At 50.7% G+C, this 26426-nt stretch overlaps 1 protein-coding gene across 2 annotated transcripts; it reads right to left on the bottom strand.

Annotated features, from left to right (window-relative positions):
* AXIN2 (axin 2) lies at positions 1-25587 on the bottom strand. Of its 2 annotated transcripts, none has more exons than XM_055727622.1 (11): positions 25432-25587; positions 23411-24340; positions 17329-17469; positions 11676-11778; positions 9612-9752; positions 8905-9401; positions 8604-8786; positions 8101-8319; positions 7460-7555; positions 6097-6264; positions 1-1843 (listed from the first exon to the last, which is right to left on the bottom strand). In XM_055727622.1, the coding sequence occupies exons 2-11, from the start codon at positions 24232-24234 to the stop codon at positions 1717-1719; spliced, it is 2499 nt and encodes an 832-aa protein (XP_055583597.1). In that variant the 5' UTR covers positions 24235-24340; positions 25432-25587; the 3' UTR covers positions 1-1716. The 2 variants fall into 2 exon arrangements, with proteins under 2 accessions (XP_055583597.1, XP_055583604.1); XM_055727629.1 differs by having other exon boundaries at positions 8604-8783.
* Between the last annotated feature and the right edge of the window lie 839 nt (positions 25588-26426).

Below are 26426 nucleotides of genomic sequence, written 5' to 3'. Positions count from 1 at the left end.
TTAATTTGAAAAATATAAAATTTTAATAAAGGCTACATCTCTTAATTACAATAATTATTGTACCAAGTAATTTTTTTTTTAAATGAAACTCTTTATAATGCATAATTTACAGTATAAGTAGAACAAAATGCCATGGCAAAAGTCATGAGTACAGGACTTGTAATAAAAGGCATAAAATATATTTATACATAAACCCCTTAAACAAACAAGGGAAAGCTTGAACCCTGAATATAGGGCGACGCATGGTCTCGTAACACCATGCAGGCACAGGTACTGTACTGATTAAATTTTAAAAACACTAGAGATAGTGTATTAATATTTTCACCATACATTTTCTACAATATATACAGACTTATACAAAGTAGCAATGGCAAACAGAACGCACAGATTAACTTAATCAACACAAAACCCAACTGTAGAAATGCAAGGTCTTTCTCGGGAAAGGGTCGCTCTGTCCCGACACCCACGCACACGCACACACGAAGCTACTGCCAAGGCTTGCGGAGAGCCTTTGCCCACATCTCCCACAGGCTCACGTGGGTGTTGTGAGGGTAAGGCAAAAAAAAAACCCAACAACAAACCCCAACCAAAAAACACCACACAACAAATCACGCGCTCCACACCGATCGGAAAATACGCCCCATCGTAGTTCCATGTCGCTGAAATACAAGTTGTGCTAACATTGACGCAGAATGGCTAAAAAAACCCAACCATTAGCTAGCTATGTGGAATACATACGGGATTTTTAACCTGGCTTTTGCAACATGTCCTTTTGGTGTGCTAGGTATGGAGACGCGAACTGGCTGGCTGCTTCTACAGCTCTCCCAGGCTCGGGGTTTTGCTCTGCCTTGCCTGAACCCAGAGAGGCACTGGACACCACCTGGTACCCTCACCCCTGCCAGCAGCAAAGCGAAAACCTCACACCACAGAAATCCATGGACAAAATAACAAGTTGCTGTTATTATATTGCATCTAACATATTTAACGCTTAAGACCTTTATTTCAAATTAGAGCAGCATAGATTAAAATGCACCGGTCTCTAGATGAATGGTAGGACAGTATTTTTATTTCGGCTTTTATTAATTCTATTGTTTCTTTAGAAAAGTTTTATCTTCACTGAGAGAAATACTGGGCACGACGTCACTCCTTCCCTCCTCCCCCTTCAAAAAACAAAATCACAAATGCGCTCATAGCCAAACTCCTAAATTTTAGATAGTGGGAACAATATAAAAAAATAAAATAATCCTTCCTCCCCTCACCCCACTTCCCAGCCCCTCTCTTCTCCATTTTTAAAGCAGCATATCCAAAAACTGGACTTAAGGGAAAACAGACTGTTCAATAAATATCAATAAGGATTACTGTTAAGGTAAGCTATACACAGTTTCTCTTAGTCCATAGATTTCGGATCCCCAGGAAATCATATATTATGTATGGAAGTCTCTCAAACACAGTCTGCATCTCCAATAGCCAACAGTGGTCATGTTTTTAATAAATAGTTCAGGGTTTTTATCATCTCAGTACCCAACTCATGAATAATAAATGCCATTTTTTTCCTCTAAGGCTAATTCAGTAAAGTCTTCATAGACTTCACTTTTTTTCTTCATTGGTTCAAAACTTTCCTTCAGAGTTTTTTTTTTTTTTCAACTTTCCTTGTCATCACTACTGTTGTGTGTCCAAAGACTTTTCTAGCTTAACTTTTCTTAAACACGGATGCCATCAATCGATCCTTTCTACTTTCCCGAGAATCCTTCCTTCGTACATCGGCAGGATGGTTTCGTCTTCCCAAATCTCTTCAAACACTGCACCGCAGTCAAACTCGTCGCTTGCTTTTTTGAAGTAGTATCTGTGGTAAGGAGAATTAAAACACATTTAAAAATCAAAAGGTAAAGCAAAGGATGCTTTGGCAGTTCTTTTAACCACAACATTTCCAATCTCTCTCTCCTAGGATGCTCCTCCAGTGCCCAGCTTGGCCAGGAAAACCTCAAGGCTGCTCAGGTCCAAGAACACGAAAGCATCCCCAGGGCTGCAGGGATGGCGATGGGACAGAGGAGCAGGGCTGTGCACACTACTCAGCGGTGACAACAGTCTTCTACAGTGAGTAAATTATACGTGTTGGTAGTGGATATCCTCAGCCGTAAAGAAAATTAGAAAGCATGGTGATTTCTGGTCAAATATCTTATTTAAAAAATAAATAAATAGAATTTCAAAGCAAGGCTTTCTTAAGGTTCCCCTCTCTCCCCACCTTCTTTTTTTCATGTGTTTTCTTGTTTCAAAGCTGAAGCCCAACATTAAAATTAGCAACTGTTATTAAAAGGAGAGGCTTTTTAGGCATACGGATGGATTAAAAGAAAACCGTCCCAGCTTCCTGCAACGCAAAAGCTGAAACTCTGTGGTACTCCCACTGAAAAAAAAACAACCCGGGAGCCTCACATTCGAAACACCCGAATGCCTAATTCACATATCCATTTTAAGTGACAGAAACTCCTGTATTTGTTTCCTGATGCTTCCTAGCAGTCCGAGGCGCAGAGCAGCCCTGGTCCAGCCTTTGGGACGTGACACGGGGAGGTCAAGTAGCAGTGTCCTGCATTCCTGCTCTTTTGCTCCGGGTCCTTAGATCATGAAGCCAACGCTCCCAGAGACAAAAAGCACCCCCACCCCTCCTGTGTCAAACAGTAAGGACCCCTCTATTATCCTGAATTAGACCGTTCAGCTTCTTGATTAAAGGTTCCTTTTATCCCGTTTGGAGCTTTCTTCCTTCTAAGGCTGCTTAATTGCATATGCACAAATGAAGGGCTTCCATTCAGAGGGGTAGCATTTAGGGAGCCTGTCCGTCTGCCGCCGCACACCTCCTCGGACATGCCTGCTCCCTTGGAAAAGTGCTTTGCCATCTGATCGCCAGGGATGGAAAAACCTTCATCAGATGGATTACAAAGAAAAATATAAAAAAATTAACCCCTCCCACACCCCTCCCCTGTAGTTTCCAGACAACTGGGGTTGGCAGATGTTTGTTAGGGGAAAGGGTTTTGCAATTATTAATTTTTTTAGGATGGAAAAGGAGATCAGATTAAGCTCACTTACTATTAAAACTGAAAAAGCCACAGCAGGGTTTTAGAATTTATTTGTTTATATTTTTTGTGACTGTTCTATTACGCATTTTTAAAATGCTCAGTAACAGCCGCCTGGCAAATCTTCTTTATTTTTAGGGTATGTTAAAATTATTTTGGTAGGGGGATAAAAGCTGGCATTTTAGTTAAAGAAATGAAGCCAGCTCCATTTAGTCAAGGTATGGTTAGGATTTATTTTTGTAAAGTCATTCCAGGCTGAATTGACACATGTTGCGTCTTTAATGGCTCAGCAAGGAAAAACATCTTATTTAAGTCCTTCAGAGCCTGCACTCATTGAAGTCAATGGCCCAGCTCCCACCAACTTTCATGCTGCAGGTCAAGGCCACAATTCCCCAGGCCAGCAGCCTTGAAACAAAACCAAAAAAACCCAAGGAAAGTTTGAATGAATTACAAAGAACTTTCTCTTCCCTTTCCCCTTCTCCGCCCCTCTCCAGATAACAGCCACTCTTCCCAATAGCTTCCTCCACAAGCCCAGGCCCTGGCTGTGTTTACAAAATTTTTATTTGAGAAAACATGCTATGACCTTTTACATAATTACAACCTTATTTCACAGAGAAAAGGGGGAAAAAAAAGAAAGAGGAGGCAAAGCAGAAAAATCCTCCCCCACAACATCTTCAAACAAGTCACTCTGCTCTTATTTGCTCAGAAACGGGCTTTCCATTGAAACATATTTTATGTGGCAAGCTTTCCTTTTTTTTTTTTTTTTAAATTTTTTTTTTATTTTATTTTTTGGGACATCTGGCACCAATCGCGGCGAGCAGGCCTGGCGTTACAGCTCTGTTTTGAACCGCTGCCATCTTCAGATTACCCGACACCACCCAGTTTTTTGTGCGTGTATGTTTGTTTTTTGTTAACGCCATCAGTATTAAATCACTGCTTAATTCCTCCTTTTTTTTGGGGGGGTGGGAAGGAAAGCAAAGCAGCGATTTCCCGGCGGCTGCCCCACGGCAGGGCTGGCCATGCGGCTCTGGCATCGCGGGAGCCCGAGGTACCCGCCTTGCAAACTGATCCAATCAATAAAGAATTTGGAGAGCGGAGCATTTCTGCATGTCTTTGTGCATTAAATGAAAGGCAACGGCTTCAAAGACATGCTTATTAAATGTGCCTTAAAAAGAAATCAATGCCAGATGTGACCAAAGCAGCCTAGTTAGTGCCTCCCCATTAACACACACGCTACTCCGGGCACTGCGGACCTCTTCCCTGAAGGTCACCCGCAGTTTCACTCAAAGTCCAGCCAAAAGTCAAAGCTTAGATCAAAATGATTCCCTGGAGGTACACACATTTGTGTAATTAGTTTCACCTTGTGTCTGTGCAAGATAAAATACTGGGCATGTACCCAAGTTCCTTTTATAAATTTCTGTATTGTCTTTACCCAGGTGTAAAGGGGTGAGATCTAAGCAAAACGTTGTTTCATCCTTGTCAGTCACTTAAAAACATTTTCTAAAGTAATTACAGTCTGACAAGGCACAAATAATTGCACCTGGAGGGGCTTTTGGGCCACAGAGGTTTTAGTAGCCTATTCCTGCGCTTGGGCATCACCCAAAAAATGTCACCAAAAAACAAACAAACAAACAAACAAAAGGATCTATTTTGGGGAGGGGTGGGGGACTACACAGCCACTGGAGCAGCAGCAGACCGGTGGTGAAGCCAGAGAAACTGGTCTGCAACTGGGGAGCGAGGCTGCAGCAGCCGGAGGAGGAGCATGGTGCACCAGGGAGGCTTGAGGGGCTGGCAAATGGTGCAAGGGTGCAAGAAGCCCAGGGCCCTCTCCTGCAGGTTGTCCAGGCTGGGTGTACTTGCAGGTTGCTGCCATCTGATGGCAGCTGGGCGGGCTGCAGAGATGGGTTTGGGGAAGGACTGGCAGGATTTCAGCCCCAGCCCCCCACCCCCCCCCACCCCCCCCCCCCGTGCATCAGCCATAGCCAGACCCCAGCTCTGCATCCCCCCGCCTGAGAGCACCCTTGCGTGACCCACGGCTGATCTGCACAGGTGGACTTTGTAAAGCTAGAGACAGGCCAGTGATGGAGCACCAGATGGGAAGTCCTCAGACCAAACCCAAATGACCTTCTGGAGGGTAAACCAGAGGCTGCCAGTTACAGGGCAAGCCTCCCGGCTCTTTGAAGCACCACCAAATTCAGTACAGAATCAAAACTTAAAGCTGGAACTTCCCTCTCGTGCTCACCCTGCAGGAGAAGTGGCCAACAGAGGATCCCACCAGTGGCCAGATCCACTGGGAAAATACAGCGAAAACAGCCAACATGAAGCTAGTACCATGGGAACTAGAAGAGCAGGGGAAGCAGCAAACTGGTTAAACTGGGAGCTGGGCCCTGGAAACCAGCCAGGCAGGGTTTTTTGGCATTTCTGAGGAGGAACTCGGTACAGCTGATGGAGCTTTCCCTGCAGGGCAGAGGTGGTTTTTCCCCCAGTGAAGAGAAAAGCTCGTTCGCTGCATCTCAGCTACATGTCCATCCAGATGCAACATCCCAACCTTTCACCGATCCCATTTACAGCCACACCATTGCACACACGCAAAGAAAAAAATAATTAAAAATGGAAAAATTAAATTAGTATGCAATGCAGGAGGCCAGCACCAAGATGAATGCTGACCCCAGTTTGGAAACCAAGCCCCACTCCTCCGTGCCTTTGCCGCAAGACCATCCCAGCTTCTCCTGGTATTCAAGCTTTTTGGACAAAGGGTGTACCACGAAGCCTGCCAGCCTGCATCCTTAGGCAACTGGGGGAGGAGGCTGAGGAGAGAGATGGAGAGGAGGTGGCCCCGCAGCCAGACTGCAGCTCAGGGCCCCCTTTTCCATCTCCAACTTGCTCTTGGTTTGCGTGGGAAGAGAATAAGAAGATCTACAGCATCCAAAAGCGAGGTAAATGTGCCATTGCAGGTAGACCTGCAAAATATCTGCTGATACTTTTGACTTATTAGAATATACTAAAGAACAAACAGATCACAGATTCTTACCTGTAATTTCCCTTTTTGCTCAGCTGTTCTTTAAAGTGCCCAAGTGTCAGGCTCTGGGCCTTTAACATCCTCCTGTAGGGAATTTCTTCTCCGCAAAAAAAATAGGTGACAACCAACTCACTAGACTGAGAGGTGTGAACAACTGGCAGTTTCTTTGGCTCTTTGTGACTGAAAAACAGAAAACACAAACCCGTCTATTTTCCCATTTGAGAACAGACCGTTTCACCGCACGCAAGCCAGCAGTGTTTCTGCCACACGTAACGCTGGTCGGAAATACCCTGGGTGTGACCCGAGAAGTCAGATATTCCTGTACTCGCCGTGAATTTGTCATGCTGCACTTGCACAGCCCTTTGCTGGGCTCCCACAACAGCTCCTGCTCGCTGTGATGGTGGGAATCGTGGCATTGCAGAGCACGCAGCCACGGGCAGCAGAGATCTCGTTCCATTTTATGGATGGGAGAACTAAGGGATGGAGGTTAGATGCTTGATGGAAGCATCAGAGCAGGATGGCAGGCCAGGCGAGCGAGCCCCGGTACTGTACACCTCTATTTTAAAAGGCTCATTTCATCTGCCTTCATACAAAGCATCTGCCCAGCTTTTCTGCACGCACAAAACCACCTGCAACAACCAACAGCTAACAAAGCAAAACCACCGCCACATTCTTCACCTGGGGTACACAGGTAATCTTATTTTTCCTCGGTGAGGACACAATTAACTGGATCTTGTCATCTGCACTAAGAAACCCTTCTTAAAGAATAATTAAAACAATATTACCCAGCAAAATGGCAACACTGTAGTGAATACCATGCAGCCAAACCTACAACTGCTTCTGAGGCAATGTACACTTGGCATGTCAAAAGGTCACAAAGTGTTAGTCCGCAGTAATTTAGTCTTCCTAATTTGTTCTAAGTCTTTGTAGAGTGGCTTCAGAAAAAAAGCTGCTAGCAAAGACAGCTGGTGGACTTAAGGTCAACCAATTAAAAATGAAAGGCTCTAGTCAGGTGGCTCAGTCTGGACTTCAAACATTACTCATTGCTTAAGATGAAGAGGGTAAGAAAGAAAACTTTAATTATTTAGGCCATTTTAGACCTCTCTGTAGCAGTTTTCTTGTTAAAAGAACCATCCTGTAATTAGACTAATCCAATCTTTGTCCACTTTACAGGAATGCAAGTTAAAAAGAGCCAGAGACAAGACTTGAAAATGTTTTGTTCTTTCTTTAAGAAGAATGTTTGAAAGACGAAATTTTGGATATAAGAACTTCCTCTCTTTTCGAAGTGCAATCCATTTAATGAAAATATAATCATGATATATATATATATATATATATATATTTCTCAATCCTTTTCTGCATGTGCAGTACTCACTCTTCTGTCGTTAGACTTGCATTGCAGAAAGGGGTGTTTCCCCCCTGAACGGCAGCGGAGTGGTTTCGATCCCTCTGCTGATTTGAGGTTGAACATCTGAAGTGGAGAGGGGGAGGGCAAGTGGGGAAGAAGAGAAAAAAAAAACAAAACAAAACAACACACTTTAAAAAAAAATTGTTGAAATACAATCTTCTTAATTGAAGTCTCCTGTGGGTCATTAAGTTCGCTCTTTGTATCAACCCTCGCATGTTGTAAACAATCAAAGGAACCAGTCCAATTCTTCACTTGGTATGTAGCTGGAGTCCGTCCCAGAGGAAAAATGGGCAAATTACAGCCATCAAAAGAGTGGAAGTAATAGTCTAGGATTCAAACTATTTGCGCCGGGGTAGGGTGGGGTTGTAATAAGGAGGCTCATCCTTGGGGCTCGGCCAAGCCGTGCCGTCACATGTCCCCATGGTCTGGCCCCATGGCTGACCCTCTACCTAGACAGGGAGGACACCATCCACGTCCGCCGCCTTGCCCGCCATCAGCCTGCGCGTTGGCTGAAGACAAGCACGCCCACCGCCCAGCAAACCTCTCCTACCCCCGCCGTTCCCCGGACCCCACCGCAGGACCAGGACCGTCCCTCCCGTGGCCATTACCGTTGCTTCTGCGGCTTGGAGACCTCAGCGAGCCGGCGGCACGCTTCCTCCAGCTGCGCCAGGGTGTTGGGTGGGGTGAGCGGGGGCATGGCGGGGTCCTGGACGAAGGGGTGGGCGGGCTGCGCCCCGCGCGGGTGGCTGCCGGTGCCCCACGGGTGGTGGCGGCCAGGGGCCCCCTTGGTGAAGTCGGAGCTGTAGGCCTTCTTTGTGCTTTGTGTGCTTGGGGAGGGGAAGAAGTCGGGTTAGAAAAGCTGGAAAATATGACTTTAATAGCAGCTCCTATTCTGCTCGCTCCCTCTCAAAAGTCTGTCATAACATGAAAGGAGGTTTATTGCCAAAAACATGACATTTTTGTGGTTTTTCTGGTTCTGCGGAACAGCTTTTATATTAAACCGGAGGAGCAAAGAGTCTCATTTGTTTTTAGCGATTGTAAAAATAGACAGCCCATGTAATATATAAATATTTACTGGGAGCGATATTGCTGTAGACAGCTGCGTATTTACCTATGGGGCTTGTGCTTATTTTGTCTCTCACTCTCCAGCATCCACTGCCAGACGTTCTGCGCCCGGTCCGCCTCGCCCCCTGGTAGCTGCACCCCACCGGGGCCGGGCAGCCCCCCGTCCCCGGCCGGCAAGGCGACGCTCTCAGCTCCTCTGCCCGGCCTCTTCGGCAGCGTCCCCGCCCTGCTGATGGCAAGAAGGGGACAGAAGCCCGCTGTTAGTCCCCTGCGCTGCTGCGGGGCTGTCCCGATGACGGGGTGATGGTTTGGGGTGGATGTGATGGAGAGAGATGCTCGTGACTTACCCGAAGGGCTCCGGCGGAGGGAGAGGGGGGTCTGTGCTTTTCGTGTGCCCCTTGCACTTGGGGTAGCAGTAGTATTCGCTGCCCGCTGGGCAGCAGCACTGCACCCGCTGAGCCGCCTCTGCTTCGATCTGCTCCTTTGTCTTGGGCACGGTGTGGTGGTGGATGTAGTGGTGGTGGACGTGCTTGGTGGTCTGCCTGGTGATGAATCCCTTACCCACCAAGGCGCACGACGCCAGCGAGGCCGCGCCGGGCTGCAGCTTGCCCATCGGCAGGCGGTCAGGGGAGCGGGCACGAGGGCTGTGCCGGCCCATGCCAGGCGACTGGCAGCCGGGGGTCTTCAGCACACGGGAGAGATGCTCGTCCAGGATGGCCTGGGGGTCCTCCTCGTAGCTGCCGGAGGGCAGGAGCGAGAGCGGGTGCTGCGGATGCTGGGGGTTCACCATCTCCCTACTGCTCTGCAGGCTGGCGGGAAGCTCTGAGCCCTCCTTCTCCTCATCCTGCCGGCCAAGCGATGGCAAGGAATAAATGCAAGAGGACGGGGAGGCGGCGAGGCGTGCGCCTGAGTGTCCCCCCCATGGGCTCGTGAACTGCAGTGCAATTGAAACGCGTTTCTCCCCGTGGGCAGGATACAGCCCCTTCCCACGCCCTCCCAAGCCGGGTGGCATGCGGCGAGCTCTGCCCAGCCCCGGGAGGGTTAATCCTCCTACCTCCTTGATTTGCTGCAGCCTCTCCTCCAGACTGTCCATGGTTTCCTGCTCCTGCTTCAGCTTCTCTAGCCGGGAAATGAGCTCCGCAGCGAAGGCAGCTGGCTCCACCGGGGTCATCTCCCTGGGAAGACGGTGGGTCCTCTACAAGGAGCGGGGACAGAAGGCACAAGGCATGTTTAGTGGGCAGCGCGGGGCGCGGGCGCTTAGCCGGAGCAGCATCGCCAGCCCCGCTACGCTTGTTGTGTCTCCATGTTTGGATGAAAAGACGACCGCAACTAGGCATGGTCTGCTCTGGATTTTTATGAGCTAGTGCTGTGGCCTCATGGAGTGACATCCTCCCCACCAGCGTTTGCCTTCGGCAGGAGCAGTTGGTCGCACTCTGAGGAACCCCGCTTGTTCTCTCTGTAGTACAACCAGCCCATCAGTAGCTACTCTGAAGTAGAAAATCTTCAAAGACTGTTGTCAAACATCAAAAAAAAAAAAAAAAAAAAAAAAAACCTCTGAGGTGGGAGGGAGAGACTTTAACTCAAGGAATAAAGTGAGTATAAACAGAAAGGAGTTGGAAATTAAAAAAAATAAGATGGGGGAGAAAAAGGGAAAGGAAAAAAAAAAAAGAAGAAAAAAAAAAAAAAAGAAGTCAAACGGTTGCAGATCAGAGAAGTGCTGGTAATTTATTTCCTGGCTACACACTGGGCACCTTTGAGGTAGTGTTGTCTCAACAGTGTCCTAGATCTCTTCCCCCCCCTCCATCTCTTTGTACAGAAAATGAAGAAAGCTGCTGCAGGCTAGCGGTGCTACACTGCTGAGCTTGGCTGCCTCAAGCAGATCTATCAAGGGAAAAAGGGAACATCTCCAAATCAAGTGCAGAATATAAAAAGGCAAAACGTGAATTTCTGCCAAAAGAAGCAAACATGGCAGGAAAAGGGGAGGGAAAAAAAAAAAAAAAAAAAAAAAAAAAAAAAGGAAAAAGAAACCACCCACCCGACTCTGCCCTCCCTCCTGCTACCCCCATGCACCCCACTCCTCGCCTCCACTCTCCCTCTCTCTCCCTCTCCCCCCCCCCCCCCCAAAAGCAGAAAGCTGAACTGCCAACTCTTTCACATACTACCCACCAGATGAGGTGGGGCCTCTCTCCGGCAACCACTTAGCTCCAGAAATGATGTGAGGGTAGAAAAAGGCCACTCTGCTGGAAATTGTCACTCTTACACAAGCTGGCTCTATTCAGTCCCTGATCAAAGCACTGCCTTACAGAGAAAGTCGATTTGCACGCCCTGGGACAAAATAATCTAATTTACAAGCTCAGGCTATAGAACTTTCTTTAGGGAGGAAGGGGAAAAAAAATACCAAAAAGAAAGCCCACATAAACCACCCCCTCCCTCCACCAGAAATATCACCTATGATTTCTTGCTGCTTAAGACAGCAGAAAGAGGAATTTTAGCATATTAATCTCAAGACAAGATAAGTTTATACTTGTCTGTGTAAACAGTTTATTCAGTGCAGGAATCAGGAGTCTGCAAGTCAACTGAATTAGCAAATCAGTGAGTTAATTTTCGAAAGCACGGCAGTGCCGCGCATTGGATCCCCTCAAAGCAAGGCATGTATCTGCTGCAAACGCCTCTCTTCTGGGAGATCCTGCTCACCGCCAGCCTACAGCCGGTGTGCTCTCGGAGGCCGCCAGTGATGCGCAGCAGGCCAAGCCCCGGTCTGCTCGGCGCCGGCGGAGGTGTCAGGGTGGTGGCCAGAGCCAAGGCTCTCACCAGACCCAGCCGGGGCACCTCTGCTTGGCTTTAGACCAGCAGGACAAATTCAGTGCCACTGCAAAGCCCTCATCAGCACCTGGTTTTCAGGGAAGGACCAAAATGGGGCTGTACACAAGGAGGTTTTTGCAAGGATGCCGAGAGCACATGGCTCCTGCCCGACACCAAGCAGCAGCTCTTCTCTGGCATCCACCCGCAGGGATGGCAACGCTCTCCTCCCCTGCTCCCTTCCCTCCACGCGTGCTCATGCCCAGCCCCAGCACATCCCACGGCCAACCCACACCCAGGAGCTCCCACCTGAACTTACCGGAAAATGAGGTAGAGAAACTTGACCATTGGCCTTGACGCTCCGATGCATTTCCCGCTGGAGCTGCTTCTTGCTCCCAATTCTGTACGGGGGGATCCCATCTCTGCATGCAGAAGAGAGGTGACCATCATCAGCTGGGGCTCTCCCCACGCTCTAACCAAGGTGATGCTTCTCCATCACCTCTGAAACCACCCACCCAGGCACACTACAGGCCCACGCTCCCAGGGGTGCTAAGCCCTCTGGCTGTCACCTGAAGCCTTAAACATCTGGCAGCTCGGGAATCGCCTGTGCCACCATGTACAGGGATATGTGGTAATTAAGCAAGAGCTGAAAAGCAAGCTGAAGGCAGCTCTGTGCGGGAAGACGCCCGCAGGTCCCATCAGCTTCTCTGCTGAGGCAGCTTACAGCAAGGCCCTTCCAATGCTTGGCTGCTGCTTCTGCCCTTTTATTTTTGTTGCTGTTTCACCACCGAACCACGCTCTCTAAGGCCACAACTTTCCTCAAGCTTTGCAACACCCCACGGAGCAAAAACGAGAACAAGAAGGAAGAGGCTGAAGACGGACAGCAACCCAAAGGCTGCTCCCCATCCCTAGCCCTACCCAAGAGGTGCCACGTCCCCCTGCCCCGAGGCTGGCCGGCACGGGTGGGCCACTGCAAGGACGAGCAAAGCCAGGCCATACCCTCGGGGGACGGCACTGCTCCCCTCGCCCAGAAGCCATGAGGGGAGACCCAGTGAAAGCGCTGTTGGGAACGGCCCCCACGCAGCACAGCCCGCCCCGGGCACGCTGGCACGCGGCCGCACGCGGGATCGCCTCCGTTCGGATCAAAGGGCCTCCTACAGACAGCGGGGACAGCCCGAAGAGCACGCCTGGAGATCCCGAATGTCTAATCCTACCCCTTTCCTCAGACTGCCTGAATAACCTTGATCTCCGGCCCCAGCCCTTTCATCCACCTGCCCCCACACCTGACTCATCTCCTGAGCGGAGAGAATGGCTCCTGCCCAGGAGGAGCGGCAGCTGAGCAGGCAGCGGTGGCCCCGTGCCACTGCTGGAGGAGCCAACGTGGCATGGTGGCCCCACGTGCCATGGCGTCCCCACGTGTCATGGCGTCCCTGAGTGCTGCCCCCCATGGCCACGGTGGTGCTGGCCACACACCGACCCGTTCTGGACACGCAGCAGGAGACAAGGTGTGAGGAAACACCTTCCCAGGGACACCATGTCCCTTCTCTTGAGGAGAGCGATCAGGTGCCATCGCTCCACGCTCAAGGGTTGAAGCATGCTATCACAGGCCTTTGTGAAGACCTTGGCCAAAGCGTTGAGTTGCCGTTAAATAAATAAGCCAGATTAAGCTGCAAAGTCTGGAGTGAAAGATCAGAACAATTTCATCTTAATAAACTTGGGAAAATCTTTATAACAAAAGAGAAAGTCCTTGACGCCACAAGATGAATGCTGGCCTCTTTCAGACACAGTCCATGAACACACGTTACATTACAAGTGAAAGCAGCGAATTGTCCTAATGTCCCCACCGCACAACACAGGGCTCTGGAGCACCTGCCAGGGAAGCAGCCCAGCATGCACTGGCCAACGCAGCTGGCCATGGCCACCAACTGCAGCTGCTGGTGGCCGCCAAGCATTTCTGCTCCAAGAACCCATGGGGCAACAGGGCTTGGGACACATGACACACCTTAGCTTTGGGGGAGGATGGGCAAAAAAGCAAATCTAAGGTGAAAACCAAATCACCTGTACCTTCAGAGAAGCATTCGATAACGAGGGCTTCCCGAGATCAGGGTCTCTTAGGGAAGACCTTCAATATAGGGAATGACCAGTAAAACAGGCATTTTAAAGGTCAGTAAAAATGCCAGCATGAGCATGTCACATGTACACATACACATGGGACTAATCCCATTAACATACTCAACAAAAGAAGAGGAGGTGTCCTCTACAAAAGGCAGTCCAAGAGGCCAGATGAAGAAGAGCAGGGAAGCAGCTGAAGGTCTGTGCGTTCAACACAAGGCACCCAAGGACACAACCAAAGGACAATGGGGAGCCCTGCAGCCCTCCTGTGCTCTCCACCTCCCTCCAGGTCTGCAAGCACAAGACGCTGTCCCCAAGCCCTCTGCTGCGGCCACCAAGCTGGGAGCACATCTCCTTGCAATGCATCCCTGAAATCCCAGCTCCGGGGGGACCATCTCTGCACAAATGGACAGTCCTGGGACAGGCTATGGAGCAGGAGCAGGGACATGTGCCATTTCCAGGCAGGCTGGCTTGAAGAGGAGGAGGAAAAGTGACACCGACCCAACAGCACAGTTCCTCACTTACATTTAAGACCTGCCCTCATTCAGGTCAGCGCAGAAGTAGCTCCTTCCCCCTAAAACTCCTCCAGTTGCACCAACAAGCCCCACATCAAACCTGCTCCCTGCTTCTACAGCTCTGCCTGTCAGAAGAGTTTTACAACCTGTAACAATGTGCAGAATTAAGAAAAGGTTTTTACAAAAAAAAAAAAAAAAAGAGGGATTTCACTGGGTTGGGAAGGCTGCAGAGCAGCTTGGGAAAGACAGCCTGAGGAACGGGGAGGGACTTTTACAGCCACTTTGACGAGCGCTGTCTAAACCTAGCCCTTCCACATGAAAGGGGGGAAAAGAGACAATGCCAGGGCTGAAGGGGTGACCAACGGCTGATCCCCAACTGCAGGGGGGACAGATGGATAGAGCTGGAGCCAGGCTCAGTACAGCAAGAGATGCAGGGGGCAGGGGGAACCCTGATGCTGCAGCAGACCCCCCAGACCAGGAAAAAGTACCTTTGAAATGAAAAGGCTGAGCTTGGCCAGAGGTTTTGGAGCAGGACAGGGGTTAACCCCAGCTCTCCAGGTGCCAGCTCTCCCCTTGCTCCAGCAGCAAACATTTGCACTCACTTTCTTGGCTACTAAAAGCTGCGGGCTGAAGAGCTAGAGTTTAGGCACTAAATAGTAGAGTGTAATTATAAACATTTCAGCTAACCAGGCTGGGGCTAAGCCAATCTGTTTCTGGGGGAAACACTAGTTTGAAGTCTTCTACCCAGTCAGCTGCCATTTAAGCTGAGCCAATTATCTTAGCCTTTTGACTCAGATGTGCCTGACCTAACCTGAATGTAGTTTTACTGCTGCTTTGAAATATCAGACTCATGCGCATATGCATTCACTCCCATCTTCATTTGGCAACGGCTCTGAAACAAGCCTCTGATCTTGCCAACATCAAAAGCCTGGTTTGTAAGATAAGGTAATATTTGAAGTTTGCTCAGCAGCATTCCCCTGTGTCCAAAGTAAATCCATAAATAAGATATAAGCAAATAAAAAAAAAAAAAATCCCCTTTCCTTCCCCCCCCCCCCCCCCCCAATCAAGAAATGGAAATACAAATTTGCATGATGCTTTGTGGCTATTACAGAATATATACGGACAGACTGATCCCTGGCATCTATAATAAAATAAAAAGGCAGACTGTGCATTATTTGGAGACTCTCCTAATTCCAGTACAGTTTGGATTTAGAGTTATTTAAAAAACCCCTCACTTTACTGCTATGTCTGACAGACTTTTCCAGAACGAGTTTTTCCTCTTCAGTTGATACCAATATAAGCCAAAAGAACTAATTTGCATTCACACTGACGAAACAGAATAAACCCAGGTCCTCTCTTAAAGGGGGGTAAAACCTCGCAGGCAGGGGAGCACCCGGGCTCAGCCTGAGAGCACAGCGGGTTTGTGCCCCAAACACGTCCACAGCATCTTCAGCAACCAGCAGAGCCAGGTGCCAGGAGGGGCTGTGAATCCCAAATGCTTTACTGCAATCTTGGCAGCAGCCCTTCGCCTCTGCAAAGGAAGTTTTACATCAGCCTTAACTTTAAGCCCAGCTTCCAAAACTGCCACTTTACCTCTCCCGCTTCCAAAAACACCCACCATCCCGGCATGCCTGCCTGGCTCCCGACCCCACGGATGGAGCGTGGCTGCAGGGATGCCCGGGGGACCGGTTCTGCAGCAGGAAATATTCCTTTTTGCAACCTCCACCATCCCGCTCGCCGGCCCCAGCCCTCCCCGCCGCCCCCCAACCTGGAGCTGCGGGCAGTTTAATCAGCCAAGCTTCCCCAAACTCTCACAGCCTGCGCCGGCTATTGTTACGGCAGGAAAAAACAGGCAGGCTCCTTTCACGCGCTGCTTTATGGGGAGCTCCTATTCACTTGTTCAAGCAAATTTCAAAGCGGGCTGCTGCCCTCTCATCCCCGCTAAGCTCCCCTGGACTAACAATGGGCTGAAAGCGATTCAGTTAAGCCTTTCATCCACCATGCACTTTATTTCTCACTCAGTGCTCTCATCTGTATAAGGCCTACAATTGGCATTGCTGTGAAGAGAGGGTATAATCCTAGCCCTGTGAATCCCAAGTGACCCTACACTGGTCCAGAAATGACTAACCCAATGAATGCTCTGTTGACACATGATCACATACAACCAGAGCCAGTAAGAAGAAATAAAGAAGTCACCCTATGATTCAGCTCTTTTATTTAATGCCAATATTGTTCAATAAGGGAATCTGGTGGGACAACAAACTATTTTTTTCCATAATATCAGTTCAAAACACACATGTGCATTAAAAAAAAAAAAGTTTGTTTATGCATCAAGGATTTTTGGTAAATCCTCCTTTCCGTTGTGCATCATCACGCACACTGACTTTAAAAACCCAGCCTGGAGGAACACACAGCAACCACAGGACATGTCTGACAGGGACACTGGGGAAGTTTCACCTATGAGATGAAGACCAGGAATGCAGCACTGTTTGCAGGTGGGCTTTTCTAGAGCACTTGTACTTAAATGAAGCACACAAAACACAAATGACAACATCTGCCTTCTGTCCAGTTGAAGAAAATGGTCCTTAAGAACACTAAGTGAGTCTTACTGTCTCCTCTAAAGACACAAAAGCACCATTTCTCTCCTGCTGGGGAAAGCAAACCGAGGAAGAACAGTCAAATGACTTGCTCCCAGTTGCCCACTTCTCAGCAGTCAGGAGGAAAAGACAGATCCTGCAACTCCCAGGCTCAGCCACAGCATCATCTCTCTTCCCTACACTCCTGAGGCACCCAGACCTGATCCATGCAGCTCCATTCAAATGGCTCTTTGAAGACTGCCCCAGCCATATTAGATGAGCAGCTATTTGCCCCTTCAGGTCACTGGCCCTATTAATGTACATTCTGACATTAATGATGAACGTTAATTACAGAAAGCACTTCCTATAGGAAGTAATCTCCTCCTCTTTGATGACTGATAACTAGTTAAGGAAGCCTGGCCTTAAGACAAAGGCTCAGGGAGATACACTCCTTGGGTTAGTCAGGCAGCCCCATTAGCATAGGGGAAAACATGTTTGCTCAGCTGCAGTTGCAAAATGGCAATAGAGGGATTCATTATTTTACTCCATCCGATACCTCCGACGACCACATGAAGAGCAAGGCTGCCATGCCCTGCTACACCTCTCGGTTTAGGTGCACACCTCCGTTTCGGCAGCCCCTACTCAACAGCGAGCAGAAGCAGGGTGATGCCCCTGGACCCATCGCTCCCGTAAGCCCCCATGGTGCATCGGCACAGCAGATCCACAGCTGGTGCATCCCAAAGGGCCCCAGCCCACACTAGATACTTACACGCTGCTGTCCGTCATCGACATGGAGTCGTCCGTCAGGGCATCACTAGATATTTCGCTATCATTCGCGCTGGTTGCTGGAGCAAAAAGATAGCCAGAATTCACATGGTATGGGTTAATGGGATCGTTCCTCTTGAAGGACCTAGGGACAAGCAAAAGAGGAATGGTTACCAGTCAGTCAGGCTAGCGAGAAGCACACAGGGTTCATGGTAGCACTGTCCTTACGGGACACGCACACTGGCTGCACAACCTCTTGAGAAGCAACCAACCATCCACCGCTCAGACCAGCGGCAACCAGGACACGCTCTGTCTAAACACACTCAAAGTCCAGCTTGAAAGGTGTCGCTTTTAGCACTGGAAGCATGCTTTAGAAAATCCCTGGAAGCACCTCTACATACTTTGATACCTTCAAAAACTCGGTCCTTCAAGCTTGACGCTGCACTGCTGAGGTTAGCAGGAGTTTTGCCGTTGGCATCGGCAGGCAAAAGATCAAGAAGTTCATAGCTCAAGTCCCACTGAAAGCCATTGAGGCATCAGCTAATAAATGCTTACGTCTGCTCTGAAACAGGAGTTAGGGCCCCTTTGGGAATACAAGTTACAGTACCAGCGTTGCCTGAAACAAGAGAACTGCCCGAAACTACTGGAGCAGGACCACCACGGACAGGGCTGAAACCTGCTGCTCAGGCTTGGCCCCCCAGAGATGGGTGCCATCTTCCCAGCGTTATAAAAGCAGGCAATAAAAAGGCCCAGTTCTTAGGAAAACCTACTACTTGTTCAACTTGTGGTTTTGTGCAGGGAAGAGGAGGATGGGGGATGCGAGGACAGGAGCAGCAGGTTGTATTAATGAGCATGGCGGTTACTGATGCCAACACCTTTGGCTTCACTTGGAGAAGCAAACCCAAAGCCCAGCCTGGCTGTTTGAGTACCCAAGAGCGGTCGAGTGAAAAATTCATGGGCAGTGACATGGGCTGTGATAGAGGTGGCGAGGTCATCGCAGGGAAGGGGGAGACCCTGGCGCCCCTGCTGCCTCCCATTACTCCAACTTCCCAGCCAGGATCAATATACATATCTTCAGCAGGTGATAAGGGGATTATGCAGGGAGGTTTGAAAGCAGCATGTTAAGGTGCACATTTTGTTCCTCTTCCAGGGAAAGATGGGGTTGTTAAGCTTCTGCCTTTGTATATCAAAGCAAAAGGCCTTGTCATCTGATAAGGACTGCTGATTTTAATAATTAGGGCCACTTACCCAGGACTTGGGGGCCTAAGGAATGTGCCAGCAGGCTTGGCAGGTTTTTTTTTAATGGGCTTTCCACCTCCCTGCCCCCCCCCCGGGGGGTTGGAGGGGAGCAGCTGGGTTTAAGTGAGCAGCAATGTCCTCCCACCGCCCTGCTCTCCATCCCTCACAACCAGCCAGGCACCCCATGCCCCCGCTGCCCCACATTCCTGCACCGCCAGCACCAAAAACAGGAGCCCCCACAAAGGCTTAAGTTTAAAAAAAGAAAAAAAAAAAAAAAAAAAAGGGAAAGGGGAAGCATGGTGGGGAAGATGGGCCTCTCTGGTATGAGAGGCTTGGGGCTGGCTGCAGGCAGGTATTCAGCCTAGCCGGGGCTGCATTCCTTTCTGAAGGAGGCCAAGGCATTTCTGATGGGGAGAGATCAAGATGTTAAAAAATATCTATCTGGGAAGAAGAAGAAGACAAAAAAAAATATGAGATAGTAAGGAATGCCACAGGAAAGAAGTAAAATCGTCAAAGATAAATTAATTCCACATGTGGGTGAAAGCTAAGTTATCCTACTACTACTACAAAAAAAGTTCCTCTAAAAAAACATGTAGTCTTCTGCTCTGATTCAGGGGGTTGTGCAGTCCAAGCGCCCCTTCCTAGGTCCTTGGGGGGCTTTCGGGTCAACTGTGCAAGAGGATGCAGCTCTTAAAACTATTTGAATTGAAACCATCTCAGGTCTTGAGAGCCCATCTGAGGTCCATGAGGCTCAGGGGTGCAGGATGCTCTACGAGGTGCAGGGGTGCCGGATGCTCCCCAGCACAGGACCACCACCTTGCTGGGAGGTGGCTGTGTCACTCCTGGTTACATCCAGGAGGGCTGATTTGCCACGTTCTTCCAGCAGACGGGTTGCTGGAGAGGCTGGCGTGGGGGCGGAGGCAGCGGGTCTGTATGAATACGGCACAGGGAGAGGTGTGTCCAAATACAGCATTTGAAAGATATAATTAGAGAAAGTGGCCACAACTAACTCATCTTCCCATCAGTACTGAACTGCAGCTCCCATTCACCTCCCAACACCTCATGGACCAAAAACAAAGAACCCCTACAGCTGACATTTTTAAAGTAAGCTCCCACATTCCACCCCCAACACACCGCCCCACAGAAATCGCCCCATCCTTTAAGCAAACCAGTGAGGGCCGTTTTGCTATGTTTAATTTTTTTTTAATTTAACCACCTTACTACAGTAATTGCACCCAGATGCATCAAGTTGCCTGCGAGGGTTTTAAATTCCAGCAGAAAGCGGTGGTCTCCTGCCACAGATGCTACACACACAAACACACACCCCAGCTCCAAACGCAATATGCAAAGTGTTTTCAGCTGTCAGGTAGCAGTTGCTCTGGAGCTTCAAGGAGAATGTCTGATGTTTCTCAGCCTATTCTTATCTTTATGCGATGACACACAGCATGTAACTCCCTACATGCTATGTTAGGCAATGGGCATATCAGAGGTATTATAATGCCATGAAAATTTCAGGGGCTCTTGGTTGTACCCCCTGTTCTGAGGGTACAGTTTCAGAGTGTGGACATTGTTTGTTTTCTTTTTATTGTCAACCTCTGCTTCTTAGAAATAAAAGCGCTCTGACAGTTCAAACCACAGATTTATACAGTAAGATAAGAAAATCTACAAGGAGCATTTTGAGGTAAAATTGAATCTCATTAAGTATTTTCTTGGGACAAACATCACTGGGCAATCGTGGGTTTGAAAACAAAAAAGGAAAAACACATGCATGCACAAACCTGGGGGGGGGGGGGGGGGGGGGGAGAGTATAGTTTTGTTAAAATATGTTAATCACAGCTTCCATGCTCTAATTGTAGAACACTGCTTCGAGCATAGCTTTACAATGGCATCATTTACTTTGATAATTGAAGCCAAACTTGGTTCCAATAACTTCACACACAAGGAGCTCCACTGGCGGGTCCTTTCAAAGGCCAGGAAGCACTGGGAGCCGGCAGAAGGCCATCTGCAAGCTCCAGCCTTCTCAAAGCAAGGCCAGTCCCACTGATGTTAAGAGCTTAATGGGAGGCAGATGAGTCCACCTTGGCCTGCACAAAACCATGCTACACAGCGGCACTGCAAAGGAAGAAGCACTCTCTGTGTACACAAAGTCGCGCGTGGTAAATTTAGAAGCGTGTATAAATAATAGCTGGAATTCCTGGAGCATGGGGCCAGGTCCAGCGCAGCGTGGGGAGGCCACTTTTAACCACACCACAACCTACAGGGGAGGGGAGTCGCTTTGAAGGACAAGAGGGAAGTCCTGCATTCAAAATATTCCCTGTATTAGGGCTCCAAATATACAACCAACAGTCTGCATGCATACGCCTGCTTTGCAGCCAGGTGCAAACGCTGTGTTTGCACTTGACTTCTCCTGTTCCTGTCCATCACTGATGCTGGGGCCAAACGAAGTCTTTCAACTTGTATGGTTTCTGCCATCTCCCGTTTGCCCTGGTTTTGGCCGTGACTCCATGCCCTGGGATTTCCAGGTGGTTTCCCACCCAAATACGGGGCTGGCCTGAGGTTGCCCTGCTCCGACCATCAGGTGTGCTCAGCCCAGCACTCCCGGCTTTCCCTGGTCTAATCACATTGAAACCCACCGAGGCGAATGGCAAGAGCCTGGACAGTGCTTCAAAAAACCATAACGCGCCGAGCAGAAATTCTTTAACTCCATCACACACGCACGAGGAGGGAGGTGTGGTTTGGCCACTCACCAGGAAAGACTTTGTGCAAGCTTCAGCTCCAATCCTAAAGACAATCCTAAATGCTGAGTGATGAGAGATAACCCATCCATACGCTCATCAGCTTCTAGCACAAGTGGCTTCACGAATGGGTAGCTCAGGGAGGAACTGAGAAGCATCTCAGCTTGACCTCCCTCTCTTTGCATTGAGATCTGTTGGCCCCATGGAGAGCCAAAGCTCCTGGAAATTCAACAGAGGGTGATCAAAGCAAAATGCAGTACCTAATGTCCTAGGAGGGTAGATCTGACATGTGAGGAGCAAGCTGGATTAATCCCTGGACAAAAAAAAAAAAAAAAAAGGAAGAAAAAAGAAAGAAAAAAAACAAAAGGAAAAAACCCAGCACTAATCAGGCAAGCAGCCACTGCTCTGCGAGAGCTCTCCTGGACAAGGCACATGTAGGTTTTTAGCAGGGCCTGCAGCTCTGGTAGAACATTACAGCCAAGCCCTTCCAGCACTGAATACCAACAAAGGCTGAGAGATAAAAGCATCAAACGCCCCCCTCCTGGAAAGCAAGCGAAGGGCAGCAGTTCAAACCAAGTTCTGGAGAACAGCAGATGCTCAGACAGTAACATTCAGGCACGAGATGAGGATCCCAAACCCCAAGCCCTCCACCGAGCAGCTGCCAGCGAGAGCCCCCCCGTGCAGCCCCCAGCAGGAGAGGTCCAGGGGCCACGCCAGGACAGAGCGCATCCCAACGGCCGGCACCCGCGGCCAGCACCCCTCCATCGCCCCTCGGCCACAGGGCCACCAGGAGGGACGGCAGCAGAGGCCTCTGGCTCCACGGCAGCCTCCCGGGCCAGGGGGCTCCCCCGGCAGCCGGGCACCGGGCAGCCCGGCACAGCTGGAAGCGCTCGCGGGGCAGGAGAGGAGGGCGAGCTCCAGCAAAGCCTCCCCAGGAGAAGCCCTGACTCCCTTTGATGTCTGTGAATCACAGACACACTCTCAAAATTCCTGTAAAGGAGATGTCAAACACTCACCACACCAAACCCCAACCTCCTGGGCCAGCGGAGGAGAGCGCACATCTGCCAGCAGAGCCCTCTCCTCTCAGCCCTGATTCAACAATCCACATTTATGGCAAGGGTGGGGAGAGGAAAGAATACATTTTCAGAGGATTATACAACTCATCATTTGCTCATCAGAGTCTCCCTTTCCCATCCCCCCCTTCACTTCGCGTTGGCTCTTACTTTCCTCACCCTCGCACCGCTGTGCCATCCACACTCCCAACAAAAGAGAAGGGGTCCGCCACGCAGATGCACCCCACGACAAGGGCACGAGGCGACCCCACCGCCACGCCACGCTCCCCGCATCCCTCCGCGCTGCCATCAGACACAACCACGTTTTAATGAGTTCAACTTGGAGCGCACAGCCAACCAAAGACCTACAGGAGAGCACCAAGGATCTGCTATTACTCTGTACCTGGCATGTCTCTATTACCTTAAGTACTCAATCTTAAGTATCCTCCTGTATGCATTGGCTCGGAGCCACCCTAAATGGCTTTGACAGATACCAACACCCAACGCGATGGGAGAGGCCGCACATCACACATGCACCGTCAAAATAAAAGCAGATTTTGTGCAAGTTGCAGAGTTTGATGTAGTAAGTGCATACATTTCCTCCTCCATGACCGCACAATTGCTTCCCACATAACCAACGTAGTTAAACACTGGTTGATGGTGGAGTTGGGGAACGAGTAGGTTACATTATTCATGCGTCTATATGATCCACTCTACTACTGCTCTTAATAGGTTTGAAAGTTGAACCAATAATTAACGCATGTCCGGAGGACATAGTTGCTATGAAGTTTTTGATCTATAAGAGATCTGAAGGAGCCAATAGGGCTTAAGAGCACAGGATCTTGCCTTCTTCTGCACAGAAGGGGGGGAAAAGCCCCTAATGCAGCCAACACCCCCAGAATTCCAGTGTTGGGAGGCATGGAGGAGTACCTGTGCTCCCAGCCCCACGGGAAGCCCTGCTGCCCCTCAACCCCCTGCTAGCTCCCCGGCACACGACCCCAACAGGGCTCTCAAAGTCCTTGAAGTTAAAACAAAGCACAACTTCCAGGGGCTCCCTTACCTGTATCCGTTCTCCATCGTCTCCGTAGCTCTGACATTTGCTGTAACCCTCAACGTCTTGCTGGATAGTCCAACTACCGAAGGCAAGATTTTGTTTTTAAAGTCTGCACAGCTCCATTCTTCTTCTTCATTCAAGGTCGGGAGATAGCCACAGACAACTTTTAAGCTCCCCAGTCCATTGCTGTTCATGTAAGCAGGATTCTCTCCTCCACTCCTTACATATTCGAGGTATATATCAGAAGTTAAAAACATCTGGTAAGCATTTTCCTCCATCACAGTCTGAATCTCAGTCTGTGCCTGATCAAACATGATAGAATCTATCTGCTGCTTCTTGATGCTATCCCTTATGTAGGTCTTGGTAGCAGGCTTGAGCTGCTTGGAGACGATGCTGTTGTTCTCAATGTACCTTTTGTATATAGCTTTGGCTACTCTTAAAGTTTTGGTATCCTTAAGGTCCATCTGCCTGAAGCCATTGCAGGCAAACCAGAAGTCTAAGGTATCCACACATTTTTCCCTTTCCAGGAAGGTCCGAAAAAGATAGGCACCATCTTGATCTCCCAACAAGGAATGCAAGGATTTGGTCCATCTGGCCAGAGGGGAGTCTGGCGATGCGCTGCCTTCCGGCTCCCCGAGTCCGTTCTCATTCCTCCGCGGGGCAGGAGGCACCGGCATGGCCTTGAAGCTTTGGCTTTTGGGGAGAAACGAGCTGGCGAGTTGCGGGCATGGTGCTTCTCCTTCCTCCCCCGGGACAGGGGGTCGGGGGGCGTCTTCCCTGAAGCTGCTGCTGGGGTCTGGGAGGTGGGCGAGGACCACAGCGCTGCTCATGGCTCCGCAGCCCGGTGGGGAGAGGGGCTCCCAGTTGCTCCAGGAGCTGCCTGCGCCTCTGCCTTCCTCTGCCTGGAGTCAGCAGGGGATCCTCTGAGCCTCCTCTCTGCAGAGGGAGGGGAAAAAAAAAGGGGGGTGGGGGGGTGGGGAGAAAAAAGGAGTATTGATCTAATCAAAACCAGATCCTCCCAACATCAAAGGCAAAAAGTAAACAGGCTTTTCAACTCTTCACATTCGGGAGAAAAAAAAAAAAAAAAAAGAAGGGGGGGGAAGAGAGAGAAAGGCAGGGCAGCGGGAGCGCGGCTCTATCGCCAGCCCGATCGCGACTATCAGATCCGCTCCGCTGAACTCCCGGCGCACTTTAGCGGGGCCGGGCCGGGGTGCCTGTGTGTGCTGCCCCCCCCCCAGCTCACGGCAGCACGGGGTGCCCCTGCCCCGGCATCTGGTTCCCATTTTGCACCCCCCACCCCCCTCGCCCTCCTCCAGCGCGCACGCTGCGCGCTCCAGCAACACCGCGCAACCGGGGACCGTGTCCCCCCACCCCGGGCTTTTGGGGCGGCTTCCCTGCAGAAACCAGATGCTGGAGCAGGTCCCCCCCGCCAAAAAAAAAAAAATAAAAAATATGGACCCCCCCTTCTGCGGGGCGGGGGCGCGAGGCGCGGCCGCGGTACCTGGGTGCTGCGGGGCATCCTGGCCCCGCGCCCCCCCGGCCGGGAGCCCCCGAACCGCGCCGGGGAGAGCGAAATAAATAGAAAGAAACACGGGGAAGGGGGGGGGAAGGGGGCAGCCTCGGAAAGCGCCGACCCCGGCCGGCCGGGCTGCCCGGCGCTGCAGCGGCGCGCTAAATAAATAATAATAGTAATAATAATAAAAATAATAATAAAAACCTGCTCCAGAAATGGCGACGGGCTGGGAGGAGAGAGGTCGGAGCCGGAGCTGGGGTGGGGGGGGAAGGAGGGGGGGGGGGGGGGAAAGTCCGGAGCGACTTGGATCCTCCGAGCCCTGTGCAACAGCCGGCCCCAGCCTGGCCGCGGAGAGAGGCAGCGCGCCCGCGCAGCGCGGCACCGCAAGGCGCGCACACACACACAAAAATTAAAAAAAAAAAAAAAATATAAAAAAAAGAAAAATACCCCTATTAAAAAAAAAAAATAAGCCCTGCCGGGAGCGCGGCCCGCTGCCCCCGAAGTTGCCACTCACCGCGAAGCCGGAGCTCGCTGCGCGCCCGCGGCCCTGCCGCTCTCCGCCGCCGGCAGCGCGCAGGCTGGCCCCGCTCCCCCCGCGCCCCTCGCTGTCCTTCTTCTTCCTCCTCCTCCTCCTCCTCCTCCTCTCCTCCCCGGCGGTGCAACCGCATCGGAGAGCATCGGGAAGGGGGGGGGGGGGGGGGGGGAGAGGGGGGGGGGGCGAGGGGGGGGCTGCGAGGGAAGGAGCCCACTGCGATCCGCGCCTCCCTCCTCTCCCTCCCCTGGTTATTTATTTTATTTATTTTAAATACAAAAGCACTGGTCCCTCCCCCGCCTCCTCCCCCTGCTCCCCCGCCCCTCCCCGCCCCCCCGCGCCCCGGGCTCTCCCCGCCAGCGCTGCGCGCATCAAAGCGGAGGCCGGCGGAGCGGTCCTGCAAGGGCGGTAGCACGGCTCCGCGCCGCCCGCCACGCTCGCACACGCACAAAAAAGGGGAAAAACAGCTCCTAAAAATTTTAAGAATTAAAAAAATCAAGAAGAAGAAACGGGGGGGCACCCCATTCGCCGCCCGGTGCTCCCGCCTCCGGGCATCCCCGCTGCTAGGCGTGAGCAGGGGGAAGCTTCTGCCCGGGGAGGGGGGGGAGGGGCCCCATTCGTAATAAAATAAAATAATTATATTTTCAGGGGAAGATTTATTTTATTTTTGCTCCCTTCTCGCGGCATCCCGGAGCGGCTACGGAGTTGCCAGGACCTTATCAAAGGGAAGCGATCGGCAGCCGCCGCTCCGCCGCCCCCCGCGCGGCGCCGCCTTAAAGGCGCAGGCGCCGCCTTGCGCGCCCTCCCGCGCAGCCCTCCGCGCAGCCTCCTGCCTAGCCTCCTGCCTCTTCCCCCGGCTGGTCGCAGCACTGCAGGGCCGGAGCTTACTCCCCGGCATAAAAACTTCGCGGAAAGTTTTTCATCTCAGGGAGAAAATAGGGCGGGTCTTCATACTTTTTTTTTTTTTTTAATAAATA

The sequence above is a fragment of the Falco cherrug genome, chromosome 1, assembly GCF_023634085.1.
Source record: "Falco cherrug isolate bFalChe1 chromosome 1, bFalChe1.pri, whole genome shotgun sequence".
In the NCBI taxonomy this organism is placed as follows: Eukaryota; Metazoa; Chordata; class Aves; order Falconiformes; family Falconidae; genus Falco; species Falco cherrug.
The sequence above is the reverse complement of the archived record's forward strand: the minus strand, read 5'-3'. Positions and strand labels throughout refer to the sequence as shown.

Bases quoted from the DNA above. Each gene is read 5' to 3' on its own strand.
- AXIN2 (XM_055727622.1), bottom strand. From the start codon at position 24,234: ATGAGCAGCGCTGTGGTCCTCGCCCACCTCCCAGACCCCAGCAGCAGC. The intron at 11,779-17,328 runs GTAAGTATCTAG...TTCTGCATGCAG, and splicing joins TCGATGACGGACAGCAGCGT to AGATGGGATCCCCCCGTACA. The intron at 9,402-9,611 runs GTAGGAGGATTA...CTTGGCCGGCAG, and splicing joins GGCTGCAGCAAATCAAGGAG to GATGAGGAGAAGGAGGGCTC.